Source organism: Nycticebus coucang, chromosome 13 (assembly GCF_027406575.1).
Source record: "Nycticebus coucang isolate mNycCou1 chromosome 13, mNycCou1.pri, whole genome shotgun sequence".
Classification (NCBI taxonomy): domain Eukaryota; kingdom Metazoa; phylum Chordata; class Mammalia; order Primates; family Lorisidae; genus Nycticebus; species Nycticebus coucang.
The window spans coordinates 38,006,786-38,021,315 of record NC_069792.1 but is presented as its reverse complement, the minus strand read 5'-3'; the positions used below and the strand labels follow the sequence as shown (position 1 = coordinate 38,021,315).

Here is a 14,530-nt window from a genome sequence, read left to right as displayed (position 1 = left end):
CAACGGAGAAGGGCTCCAGAGGTGGAGGGTTCAAACCCAGCCCTGGCCAAAAAAACTGCAAAAAAAAAAAAAAAAAAAAAAGAAAAGAAACACAAATTTCTTGAAGTTCTTGTCATTTTCATCCTGTGTCTATATTATTTCACTCATCCATCTGTTTTTTTTCATTTTACTTATTCTTTTTTTACTTCTTTCCTCCTTTTTCTTTTTTTTCTTTTAAGTCTTAGTACATTCTTCCATTTTTCCTTTTCATTTTTTTTACTTGATACATAGATTACTCCTTAAGTTTTGAGACAGACTGAATTAAAGTCCATTTATTTACGTTGTTTTGGTGTGATAACCAAAACCAAAATAATGAGCTCATCACCTATTTATCTGAGTTAGGGTAACCAATATATTTTTTCTTGAAAAAAAACAAAAAACTAGATTTGAGATTTCTCTTTTTTCATAATTTATTTATTTTTTATTTATTTACTTAGATTGAGTCTTATTCTGTCATCCTGGATAGAGTATCATGGCGTCATCATAGCTCACAGCAACCTCAGACTTTTGGGCTCAAGTGATCCTCTTGCCTCAGCCTCCCAATAGCCAGGACTGGGTTTTTTTTAAATTACCTGCAACAATGCTTGGATGTTTTTTTTTCTATTTTTAGTAGAAATAGGGTCTCATTCTTGCTCAGGCAAGTCTTGAACTCCTGAGCTCATATGATCCACCACCTTGGCCTCCCAGAGTGCTAGGATTATAGGCTTGAGCCACTGCACTAGCTGATCTTTCTCTTCTTAGGAAGTTTTAGTGTTCTGATTTTTGTTTTTTCTATTCACTCTTTCCAATTTTATTGTATTAATATCTTCAACTTTTCTTAGGTACATTTTTAAAAATAAATTATTTGCTTAATTTAATTTCTTTTTATCATTAATAGAAATATTTAGGACTGTGAACATATCTAAGAGTACTGCTACCTCTACTCAGTAATTTAGGTATTCAGCATTTCCATTGTATTAATTATCTGGAATTTCCATAATATGTTATTTCAGTTTACTTTTAATGTGTTTCATAGAGACTATTGTTTATTTTTTAATATCAAGTGATAGGGATCTTTTTAATTTTGTTATTGATTTATTATTTCAGTATATCATTAATAGAGAATGTTTTCTGTACTACTTCTAGTTTGGTTAGTTGATTAAGACTATTTGCAATTAAGGATATTAATTCCTTTGAGTTCTTCTATTGATACTAACAAAAAAGGTATATTTGATCTTTTCAGGTCATAGTAGTATAGAATATTGATTCACCTAATTATATTTTTAAGTATTTCAAGTATTTTTTGTCTTTGTTCGATTATCATAACTCTGATAGGCAAATTAAAGTTCTCTACTTACAATAAGAATAAGGGTTTGCTGCATTTAATTCTATTTCCAATGGTTTTTGCTTTTATAAATGTTAATGCTACCTCATTTGTACACAAAATGGTAAGTCCTACACATTCATTGTGCAGAATATACTTTAGCATTATAATTTAATATCAGTTATCAACTATTGACCCAATTTCAACATTTTGTGATATAATGATAGCAAACCTTGGTATTTGTTAATTGTCAGTCTCATTTTACATATTTGCCCACATTTTCATTTTAATGCTTATATTACCATGTTAAAGGATCCTTTTATTATAGAAGTATCTGTTGCTGAAAAGACAAAATTGGACTTTGATATGTTATCGAATATAACATTTTTTCATTTAATAGCCCATTTATTTGTGTAGTGAATTTTGTTTTAATTCTGACAGTACTTTTCATATATTCTTCATTTTTTAAATATACATTCATTCTTACTTTAACATCCCTAACATTGAGATGTACAGTATTATTAAAATCCATGATTGCTTTTTGGCTAAGGACAGTGCACTGACTGGCATGTATAAGGATGTCCAGGTTCTTCCTACTCCCTCTTTTTTTTACCAGCCCCTCCAACATATGTCACCAAAATATAATTAGAGATCTACTTTCTATTCTCCTTCTGGCCTCACATAATTTAAAGTATAAGAGAAAATATTTGTTCCAAGTATCATTTTGAGTTGATACCACTTTCACCAATGCAAAAATGTGAGTTAAAATGTACATAGTTGGTCTTTTTCTAAAGAAAATTTGGTATGAAGAGTGAAAATATAAACTACATTTGAGCAGGGCAAGGAAGAGACACGAAGAGACACTATTTAACTTCTCTTCAATTTTCTGTTTCATTAAGGTTAACCTTCAGTTTGAGCCTTGATTCATGATATTCGGGAAAGATCTATTGTTTGTATTTCTTAGGTGTTTAAGCAAGTATGCCCGCCATGGTAGGTTTAGAGAATCATTTATTATGTTACGGACCAGGGTGAAGTGTACATACAAGTTGTGCTGAATAAAAGGGAATAGAAGAAAGCGAGTCTACTGTCCATTCAAATACACAGAGGAATTCTGGAATGGGGTTTCCAGGCTCTTCCTAACTCACAAAAATATCACTATTCCTCCTTGTGTATTTAATGATAAAAAAAAAAAATCGCAGTAGCTGCCAATGTGAATTCCTCAATCATTGATACCCTTAAGCTTCAGTTGCTCCTTCTGAAAAGTTGTATAAGCCTGCCTTACTCACATACTTCCTGTAATAGAACTTGTCATGCCCCCACATCCACTCAAGGTAAAAAGAACCAGAAGGCTTTTCAATGCTGTAAACTCTGTAACACACATGCTAAGACTAGAAAAGAATCCCTGGGGGGTAGTTTAGAATGTCTGCCCTCAGTTTTCTTAATCCTGATATAAATACCAAGATGCAGCACTCTAGCAGTTCGTTTTGATCCCTCTGTCTAGGGGTATGGTAAGGCTTTGTCCAAGGCCTTCCTTCATCCTCGCATCTATGTGCTGCACGTCCACTTCTCAAATCTTCTTCATTGTCAAACAGTGCTAATTCCTTCAGAGTTGTCGTGAACTGAGAGAAAAAAAAAAAAAGCTGGCCTTTTCGTCCCTGCATTAGCTTGCCAGTAGCTACATGAAGCCTCCTGAGAGATATAACCTTGACCCAGACAGTTTCTACAAGTTAAACTGAAGTTCAGCTGATGCGCCAGGCAACTTTGTATAGATGCACTGGCCCTAAAGAAAGGTCTAGGTCTAGAAAGAAGACCATTGAATACACTATAACACAAAAGCCTAAGCTATACTTGGTGAAAGATGGTTTAAACAGGTGGATTAGCCAGGTAGACTTGGGTCCAGAGTCTATTTAGTTAGCAGACCCACCCAAAATATTGCTTCAGAAATGATCGTTTTCTATTTTATTTATAAGTGCCCCTTAACATTCATGGTAGCCACATTATTGGCTTAAGAAACCCTATTTGAGGGTGGTGCCTGTGGCTGAAGTAGGGCGCCCATCCTACATGCCGGAGGTGGCGGGTTCAAACCTAGCCCTGGCCAAAATCCAAAAAAATAAAAAATAAAAAAAAGAAACCCTATTTGATCATAGTAAACTATAGCACATAGCACACTGTTAGAATAATTTTTGCCATCAAAAAAGGTTATGAGTTTCTGAAACTCTCTTTGCCTTAGGGCATGGAAGCTACATCATACTCTTCCAGTTATGTAACTCCAGTTTGGTTTGTTACCATTAGTGAGGGAACATGGAAGATGAAGTGAGCTGTGCGATACTAGTTTTAAATAAACTATGTGACAAATGTTGTCGATTAATCCAATTTATGTCCCTAAATTATCTATAAACAATAAAAAATAAACATATGCAATTCAGGGAAGTTGGAAGACATGTACTTTTATTTTACTTGCTTCTGTGTTCCCTTTTCTCACACTTCACACGATTAAATCTATACAAATTTTTTCCAAGTGCTCATCTATGTATTATTTTCTATTAAATTTAAGTCTATTCATATCTTCTAAACAACTGTTTTCCATCTCCCCCCAATTCCTCAACATATTGTTTCTCATTTTGTGTAAATGAGCATCTGCTGCTGAATAAATATCAGCTGAATCACTAGATGAAAGATTAAGGAAAGAATCAGTGAGTGCTAGAGGTATACATGAGTCTTTTACTACTCTCTGTGAGGAATGTTTAAATGAAAACTATTTGCTCTGAAACAAAAAGCTCTCTGATTCAATTTGCACATCAAAAACATTACATGTTTAATAAATATTGATTATATGCTTGAATGAAAGAATGAATAAATGAGTAACTCTTTTTTATACAACAGTTCACACATTTCCTAGATTTTAAGCTTAAAATAAAACAAAAAATTAAAAGCTGTCTTCTGATTTTACTATCTTGATTTTTCACTTCATTCGTGCAAAGACTTTTGAAAAATCAGCTCTGTAACTTTTGTTTACCATAAGTCATATAAAAAAGTTTTATTAATAATTTGAAAAAAGTGATTAACTTGACAGTAAAAACCTTCCTTACTAGTAAGTAAAAATTCCAAGACCAAAACTGTTTAATGAGTTTACTGTAAGTCAAGTGCAACATTAGTACTCTGGTATAAATGTCTTATCTCAATGTACATTGTTCAAATCTCTCAATTTAATCACACATAATTAATAATCAGCTTTTATGATTGCACATATCTAGAGTCTAATTTTTGATCAACTTTAATATTAATAAAACAGCAAAACACCTAATAAAATGCACAGATATACAGTAGGAACAAGAAAATACTATGACTTTTTAACAACTTGTGTGATTATGAGGGTGGTATAAAATTAGATATCACTGTTTTAAAAAATAATAGTGTGAAATACTTATTAGAATTTATATCACATAGCACAGGATATGATATAAAAGTACTAGTCGCTTTGAATTAATTTTAAAAAAGAAAATAGCAATTCAAAAGAAGGTAATTAAAGCTAAAGAATTTTTAGATAAAGGACTTTATTAGTGACTTCCTGCCAGGCTGCAGGCGCCGGAGCGACTCCTCAGCGTTTGCGCCGGCGGCTGCCGCGTATCTCTCAGCTCCCCCTTCCTTTGAACCCCAGGCCCGGCGGCGCCCGCCTCTTCTGTGGCCACTCGGCCTCTTCTCTCCCTCTGTCCCTTCCTCCGCCTCCTTCTTCCTTCCTCCTTCCTTTCTTCGCCGCCGCGGCACAGGACCGCCGGCCGGGGGACGAGCTCGGGGCAGCAACCAGAAAGCATAACCCCTACTGTAGAGCTAAATGCACTGTGCATGAAACTTGGAAAAAAACCAATGTATAAGCCTGTTGACCCTTACTCCCGGATGCAGTCCACCTATAACTACAACATGCGAGGAGGTGCTTAACCCCCAAGGTACTTATACCCATTTCCAGTACCACCTTTACTTTACCAGGTTGAACTTTCTGTGGGAGGACAGCAATTCAATGGGAAAGGAAAGATGAGACAGGCTGCGAAGCAGGATGCTGCTGCTAAAGCGCTGAGGATCCTGCAGAATGAACCCCCGCCCGAGAGGCTGGAGGTGAATGGAAGAGAATCAGAAGAAGAAAATCTCAGTAAATCTGAAATAGGTCAAGTGTTTGAGATTGCACTTAAACGGAACTTGACTGTGAATTTTGGGGTGGCCCGGGAGAGTGGCCCACCCCACATGAAGAACTTTGTGACCAAGGTTTCAGTTGGGGAGTTTGTGGGGGAAGGTGAAGGGAAAAGCAAGAAGATTTCAAAGAAAAACGCGGCGATAGCTGTTCTTGAGGAGCTGAAGAAGTTACCGCCCCTGCCAGCAGTTGAGCGAGTGAAGCCTAGAATCAAAAAGAAAACAAAACCCATAGCAAAACCACAGACAGGCCCAGAATATGGCCAGGGGATAAATCCTATTAACAGACTGGCCCAGATCCAGCAGGCAAAGAAGGAGAAGGAGCCGGAGTACATGCTCCTCACGGAGTGAGGCCTCCCACGCCTCAGGGAGTTCGTGATGCAGGTGAAGGTTGGAAACCACACTGCAGAAGGATCAGGCACTAATAAGGTGGCCAAACGCAATGCAGCTGAGAACATGATGGAGATTCTTGGTTTCAAAGTCTCGCAGGCGCAGCCCACCAAACCAGCACTTAAGTCAGAGGAGAAGACACCAGTAAAGAAACCAGGGGATGGAAGAAAAGTAACATTTTTTGAACCTAGCTCTGGGGATGAAAATGGAACTAGTAATAAAGAGGATGAGTTTAGGATGCCTTATCTCAGCCATCAGCTGCCTGCTGGAATTCTTCCCATGGAGCCTGAGGTCGCCCAGGCTGTAGGAGTCAGTCAAGGACATCACACCAAAGATTTCACCAGGGTAGCGCCAAATCCTGCAAAGGCTACGGTAACTGCCATGATAGCTCGAGAGTTGTTGTATGGGGGCACTTCGCCCACAGTCGAGACCATTTTAAAGAATAACATCTCTTCAGGCCACATACCCCATGGACCTCTAACAAGACCCTCTGAGCAACTGGATTATCTCTCCAGAGTCCAGGGATTCCAGGTTGAATACAAAGACTTCCCCCAAAACAACAAGAACGAATTTGTATCTCTTACCAATTGCTCCTCTCAGCCGCTTCTGATCAGCTACGGTATTGGCAAGGATGTGGAGTCCTGCCATCATATGGCTGCTCTCAACATGTTAAAGTTGCTGTCTGAGCTGGACCAACATAGTACAGAGATGCCAATAACAGGAAACGGACCAGTGTCTGTGTGTGGGAGGTGCTGAACCTTTTCTTGCCAGGAACCCTTATAAGATCCCAACATACATACTGAAAATACTGAAACTGCTTTGAAAATTTGGAATTTCTGATACCTCCAGTGGGCCAAGAGACAGTGGGTAAAGAATGAGGGCAGCGGTGTGGTGAAGATGGAGACATTAAGGAGGGGGCCACGGCTGGGCTGGACCGTGCTGGGTTTATTGTGATGGCCGCTTTGTGAACAAGTGGTTCCCACACAGAAGCAGCTATATCATGCCCTGGGCCCCCCAGTACTTGGTCTTTATTTTTTTTTGCCGTGTGAAAGAAGAAACAGAAAACAGAAAGCATTACCCTTTCTCAAACTGGCTCACTTGCACTTTGGGACAAACCCTGGACAGCCACACCAGAGAGAGGCCTTAGACCGGCCCCTAAAAGCACCAGAGAAAATCAAATGCTTCTTACTCCGTGTAACCTAACTTTTCCAGCATGCTATGGCCCCACCACCTCCCGTAGTACCCACATCATAACCACTGCTTTCTCTTAGTTTATTTTCTTTTGATTGATATGACACTATATAAAATTTTCATTTGAGAGTTGAGTCTCAATTGTATCTAGTTATTTACAGTTTGGAAACTTGTCTGAGACTGACTTTACCTGTTACCTAACCAGCAAAGATCATATCCATGTGTATGTGCTTATACATTTTTATTTTATCGGACTAACCCAGGACCATTTCAGTGATGCAAATTGTGTGCCCTCTGGTTTAGCTGAAACAGTCCTGGACTTCTCAGAAACCTTGATGAAGTCTCCCACAGTTGTATAAATCGGACAATTTTAGGAATTTTAAACTTTAGATGATCATTTGGTTCTTTTTCTATTTTATTTTTGTTAATACAACAGGACTTAAAGAAATGAACTTTGATCTTTGTTTTAAAGATTATAAAAATTGTGTCTACCTATATAGCTCTTGAGGACCTGTCACTACACTACAGGATATGATCTCCATGTAGTCCACATATACCTACAGATTGGTTTTCCTTGAGTGCTTGATACTGTTAATTACATCTCCATGTAGCACTGAAAAGAATGACCTATGTTTCCATATACAGCTGTGTTGCTTTTGATGTTGTGTTGTAGTACACAGAAATGTGTGCACTGAGGTTCTGTGTATGGTCCAGAAGAAAAGCCTGGTAGCCTTGCAAGTTAAGTACTGCTTCCATTCATTGTTTACGCTGGAATTTTCTCCCCATGGAATGTAAGTAAAACTTAGTGTTTGTCACCAATAAATGGTAATACTAAATTTTTTTGTTAATTTATTCTCAAATGACACTACTGCTACCTTGGTCCCCTCTCAACTTGCCCTCTACCCTTTTTTTATTTTTAAGAAAATTTGTAATGCTTATGATTCCATATGGGCAAAAATCTGAAGATCTGAAATAACTTTATATCAAACTATTGATCAATAAACAGATATTAATGAAAAAAGGACTTTATTAGTATTATATTTTATATTAGTAAATATTTGAGTAGAAATACTTAATTTGACTTTAAAATACCATTAAAATATGAAAACATGGAAAGTTTTATATTTTATTAATAGATTTCTAATAAAAAGGAAAGTGTCAAAACTGATATGTGTTTAGTATACAGTAATATACAGGCCATAAGAGGTGCATTTACTTTTCTGCTAATCTATGATTCAGATGGAAATGGAAATACATAATCATAGCTGTGTGCCTGTGATAGCTTTCCCTAACCAATAAACCAAAAAGAAAATATTGTTATTCTGAAGTGAAAAACAGAAATTAAATTGTAACAATTTTACCCACAATAGAGTAACATATTGCATCTGTAGTCCTCAAGAGCTTTGCTTTTACTGAGCTTTAGTTTCAGGTCACACATTTCTGTTTTAAATTTCATTCCATGGTTTAATGAAAGTCTCCTAAATACCTAAATCTCTCTCTGATTAGCTATCTCAGAAAACTAATTAAGTAATCAATAAACAGAACAAGTATAAGTCAGTAGTACCTCTGATAAGCACACATGATGGTCAACCTACAACAACACAAGTTGTCAGCAATTACCAGGGAAGCTACACCTTAAAGTCATTAAAGACACACTTGTAAAGCTATTAAATGTTACCTGAGAATGTTTTTGTACTACTTGTAATGTAGGTCTTCATTATGAAATTTTAACTCATAAAATTTATTTTTAAGCAAAGTAAATAATAAACAACAGACCAGGAGCTGTTTCTTAAGCCTGTAATCCTAGCAATTTGGGAGGCTGAGGCAGGAAGATTGCTCAGGCCAGGTGTTCAAGACCAGCCTGGGCAAGAATAAGACCTCACCTCTACCAAAAATAGAAAAATTAGCTGGGTGTGGTAGCCCACACCTCTAGTCCCAGTTACTCAGGAGACTGAAGCAGTAGGATTACTGACCCTGTAGTTTGAGGTTATAGTGAACTATGATGAAGCCACTGCACTCTAGCCCAGGTGACAGGGTGAGACCATGTCTCAAAACAACAATAAGATAAATAATAATAAAAAGTTTATCCAACAAACTCAAAAAAGTGATTTTTTTTCTTTTTTCTTTTTTACTTTCTCTTTCTTTTTTTTTTTTTTTTTGAAACAGTCGTGCCCTGGGCAGGGTGCCATGTCATCATAACTCACAGCAACTTCCGGTTCTTGGGTTTGAGTAATCCCCATGGAATGTAAGTAAAACTTAGTGTTTTACTTACTTTAGCCCCCCAATTACATGAGACTACAGGCCTACACCACTACTCCCAGCTAGTTTTTCCATTTTTAGGAGAGACAGCGTCATGCTCTTGTTCAGGCTAGTCTCAAACTCCTGAGCTCAAGCAATCCACCTGCTTCAGCCTCCCAGAGTGCTAGGACTACAGGCGTGAGCCACCATACTTAGCTTCAAATATGTGATTTGAATAACAGCTACACATTGAGTGTACCATTTGTTCATTCAGCTAACATTTATTTTCTAATATGTTCCAGATATTTAGAAAGGCATAAACATTAACATATCAGTTTCTCAACCATCCGTCAGATCACAGTCTAGTGGAAGAGATGACCAAATACAAAGAATAATTTATTATGACAAGTCAAAGTACCCTGAGTATGCCAAAACCTCAATAGCATGTTGGTAAAAATTAATGCATTAACCTGTATTAGTATTAACCTATTATCAGCATTAAAATTCTCTGGTTCATAGAAGCATACCTACATAACTATAGGACTTAAGATTCTCCATTGCAAGGTCTATTTACTTCTGGAGTCCTTTGGGTGTCTAATATAAGTTCCTCATTCATGACATATTATTTTGCTCTAGCATTCTCATAAATGCTCATCACATTTATAAGGATACTCACTACTTGAACTCCTTCACTCAATTCATAATTACATCACCTTCCAGAGTCCATTGCCCCTCTTCCAACACCATTCCTTTTGCTAAAATTCTGCATAGATATATTCATAAAAATGCTCCTCTGCCTACATATAAACTGTAAATGTCTTTCAATTGGCCTGAGAAATAAAGTCTAAATTCCATCTTCTAAGATGTACCTCTTGTTCTCTGGCACAAAAGTAATCAAGATTACCAAATTCAAAATGCATAAACTCTTTTGGGTATATGCACAGTTTTTAAAGAGTAAAGAAGGTGGAACTAATAAGCCTATAGGGCTTTCAGAAATCAGAAGGCAAATGATCTACAGCCTAAAGAAAAGAAGGCAGTGAGCAGGGGAACGCTCTGGATGTTTGGTGAGCAGTCTTGTTCAAGTCTGCTTAGTTCTTACACTCTTAAAAAAAGAACAAAGATGGGCAGCACCTGTGGCTCAAAGGAGTAAGGTGCTGGCCTCATATGCTAGAGGTGGCAGGTTCAAACCCAGCCCTGGCCAAAAAAAAAAAAAAGAACAAAGACTGAGGACAGATGATAGGAAGCCTTTGGCTCAACAAGAGAAAAAAATTTTCAGTGATCGCCTATTTTAGACACAATGTAAAGCTCTTACAAGGAAAAAAAAATGTTACCCCTGGAGGGCAAGATGGAGCAACTGCTTCTACAACTCTCTGGTCTCTCTGTTGTAGGATAACCTTTGATATAGTCCTGCAAATGCTCCAAATTTCAAATATTACCCTAGATAATACTACAAAAGATTAAATGATGATTTTTAAAAGGCTTGTGTATAGCATGGATTTACTTGCATATTTTCTGGATTATAATTAAGATGTAGTTTTTTTTAAATTCCTATTATCCAAACTAATTTTTTAATTAAAAAGATTTTAAAAATTATATTGGAAAAGAACATGCTTTCCAAATTGTTTAACTATACTTTCACTTAGGGGCCATAGTTATTTTATAAAGTAATTATTTAATTATGTTTATGAAAAATACATTGTCTGCTAAAAGTATCACCAGGTGTAAAATAAAAGTACACAAATTGTTATGCAAGATCATAACACAGTAAATTGCAGGGTTTTTTTTTCTTTCACTCTCACTTAACTTCACAACATCAAAACTATTACTTTGTTCTCATCATCTGAGTAATGTATTCAAAATCTTCATTACCTTCATTGCCTTAGCTGCAGATGTACCTAAAGTCGTCATAAAGCTCTTATCAAGGGTTGCCAGTATTGATGTCTTCCCTCCTGAATACATATATGCACACATACATATATACACATATATATATTTTTACATAACATGTATTTAAACTTTATTTTCACATTTAAATTATATGTACATACATATATTTATTTAAAATCCAATTTTCTTGAAGGAATATACCAGGCGGTTTTTTTTTTTCACCTTATTATAACAGGTTTCCCTGGTTCTCCTATAATCCACCACAGTAGTGATCCCTCATATTCCCTCTCAACTCAGTCTTTGTCAATCTAAAATAAACTGATACTGAAGTCTGCATTGGGTAACTAGTATTTCTTTCATGAGAGCAAAATGCTGAGCTGCAGCATTTATTTCCTTTGATATAAAAATATAAAAAATACTATGTTAACTTACAACAGACAAATGATTATCATCTTGGCTTTGCACAATTCTTACATGCACAAATTTCATTTACCATGGTTAAATACTATCACTCCCCAACAACACTAAATTTTCAATTACCACACTATATTAATTGTGAGTAATTACATAAAGTACAAACTCTGCTGCTAGTTTTGCTACATAAATAACAAATTTGCATGAAGACCAGTGGCCAATCATATCACTTCCTTCAAAGTCTGCTGGTAACTGGTCACTGTGTTTCTGCCATCCAGTTTACTTAGCAAAGGACATAGTGGTGTTGCTTTTCTGTCTCTCAGTAACAAAACCATTTAACGTTTCACAAAAGTGAAGGGAACTGGCTACACAAACACAAAAATAAAGAAAATTGACAGTGCTGAAGAAGAAATTTCCATGTAATGTAAGTGACTTTATAAGAGATACAATGGAAAATGGGATTGTTGACATTGCCACTACTTGAGAGACTCATATGCAGCCAAAGAAACACACTGAAGGTGAACTAATTGATGGAAAAGGGGAAAGTCACAGTGACAAATAAAAGATAAACATGTTCCAGACCCAGTGGCATTAGCAAAACAAACCAAAAAACATTTTTGCATTAAGGAAACTCTCAGATATCTCTGATGATATGGAAAATGGAATGGATAAAATATTGGAGCCTGACCCAGGTTTATAAAAGAATATGATAATTCACCAAAACTTAGAAAGGTTGCTCTCTAGGTGTAAGTATACAAGGAGAAGACAAGGCAAGTACAGTTAAATTATAATTGATAAGTTATTTACAAAAACATAAAACTTTCTCAATGTTTCTGATATTTTAAATTACAATGTACTAAATACATATAGTTTTACTTTTTAAATTTTTTATTTTTAATTAATATGGGTACATAATAGCTGTAATATTTATAGAGTGCAGGTGTTTCAATACAGGCATCCAATGTATATTAATCAAATCAAGATAACTGGGTATCCATCACTGTCAGGGACGGTCGCCAGGTCTCTGGCCCTGGCCTACAAAACTGAACGCAGACCGCTTTGTTACCTTGCTTGGGATCAACTCCCCTTAAGTGCCTGAGGGCTATTCTTTTTAGCAGGAGAGAGGGAGAGAAACAGTCTTAGTAGGAGAGTGATCTTAGCAGCCTTTGTAGTAGGGTGCTGGTCAGGCACCCTCCACGCAGGAGTAAAGAAAGTGTTAGAGTGAGCGAGTCCCTGAAAAAAGGAATCGATCCAGACTAACCTCTCCTGCAGCTACTTATAGATTCCATGGCTATTTGCACCACAGGTGTGGAGACTGCCAAGCACTGATGCTTGTGCTCTGGAGCTCTCATGTTAAAGACAGCCCAATCCCTTCCTCATGCCCTTAACACCAAGGTATTACTGAGATGTTATATCACAGGTGTTTCTTATAGTTTCAGAGTGTTCCAAGCTTAATTCTCGCTTCTTCTTCACTTGCATTATATGGTTTCTTACACATCACCTCAGGCATTTATCATTTCTTTGTGTCAGGAACATTTCAATTCCACTCTTTGAGTTATTTTCAAATATACTGTAACTTATTATTGATTATAGACACTTGGTTGTGCTATCAATTATTGGTCATTCTAAACTTTAAGAAAAATGTAAAGGTCACAGAACATAATTTTCCCCAACAATTATTAAGATGAGTTTGTATAGTTTTAGCTTGCAGTCTTTGTTACACTTTTGCACTACTGTACAAAGTAAGAAATATATATCAATTCTAATTTACATTATTCTTCAAAGTATCTCAATTTCTTTCATATCCAACTCACTAGTTACCTGTAGAATTTAAGGAGATTATTCAGTCCTCCCTTATATGTACAGCTACTTCACAAAAGAAAAAAATGCCAACATTTCTAAAGGCAAAAAATCAAAGTATAATATTGATCAATATTACATATTAGTTTAGTTGTGTAGTTATTTATCAGTATCCCTATCAGATCCTCATTACTTGATCACTTGACTTTTTTTTTTGTAGAGACAGAGTTTCACCTTATGGCCCTCGGTAGAGTGCCATGGCATCACACAGCTCACAGCAACCTCCAACTCCTGGGCCTAAGCGATTCTCTCGCCTCAGCCTCCCGAGCAGCCGGGACTACAGGCGCCCGCCACAACGCCCGGCTATTTTTTTTGTTGCAGTTCGGCCTGGGCCAGGTTCGAACCCACCACCCTCGGTATATGGGGCCGGCGCCCTACCGACTGAGCCACAGGCGCCGCCCCCACTTGACTTTTTTTAAAGAAGAGAAACGATCAATTGCTCAAGATTTCTGCATAACCAAGTAAACTGGGAGTCGATACAATTTTTCCTACACGTTCCTTGAGAAGTTTCTCTCTCAGTCAAATAAATGCAAGAGAAAGATGTCTCCTGCCCTAGGAAATAGATAAAACAGGACTTTGTGACTCGGAATGACACATCTTTATATGTAAAACTCTGAAAACTGGGATAGTCAAAGTAAGGTGCCTGGGGCATTTTCATGGGAAAGAAACGAGGAACATGGTAAACAGGATAAAATGTCACAGCCCTAGCACAGATGCATCCTGGGATGTATGTGTGTGATCTGAAAGCATTGCTCATGAAGATATTTTCTGGTTGCTTAGGAAAGTTTTAGCTTTGAATTACCTGATCTGAGCTTATCATTGGGAAAATTTCTGCACTTTGAATAATTCCTACCTCTGCAAGAAACGTCCACTGAGCCAGTAGTAGAGACCAAGTTATGGCTTTGCTGGCAACATACGCTGAAGCAATTGAAAGATGCACACAGTACAACGCACACACCTCTTCATAAAAATCTCCCACATCACTGACAGTCTAGAGCAGGGGTCCTCAAACTGTGGCCGGCGGCC

At 36.9% G+C, this 14,530-nt stretch overlaps 2 protein-coding genes across 10 annotated transcripts in view; one reads left to right on the top strand and one right to left on the bottom strand.

Annotated features, from left to right (window-relative positions):
* RALYL (RALY RNA binding protein like) overlaps positions 1 to 14,530 on the bottom strand; it is a 958,719-nt gene that overhangs the window by 773,852 nt on the left and 170,337 nt on the right. The window lies entirely within an intron of this gene.
* Positions 4,794 to 6,903, top strand: LOC128563618 (double-stranded RNA-binding protein Staufen homolog 1-like). Its single transcript, XM_053559043.1, has one exon. It carries the CDS (start codon positions 5,903 to 5,905, stop codon positions 6,668 to 6,670), a length of 768 nt encoding a protein of 255 aa, XP_053415018.1. The 5' UTR covers positions 4,794 to 5,902; the 3' UTR covers positions 6,671 to 6,903.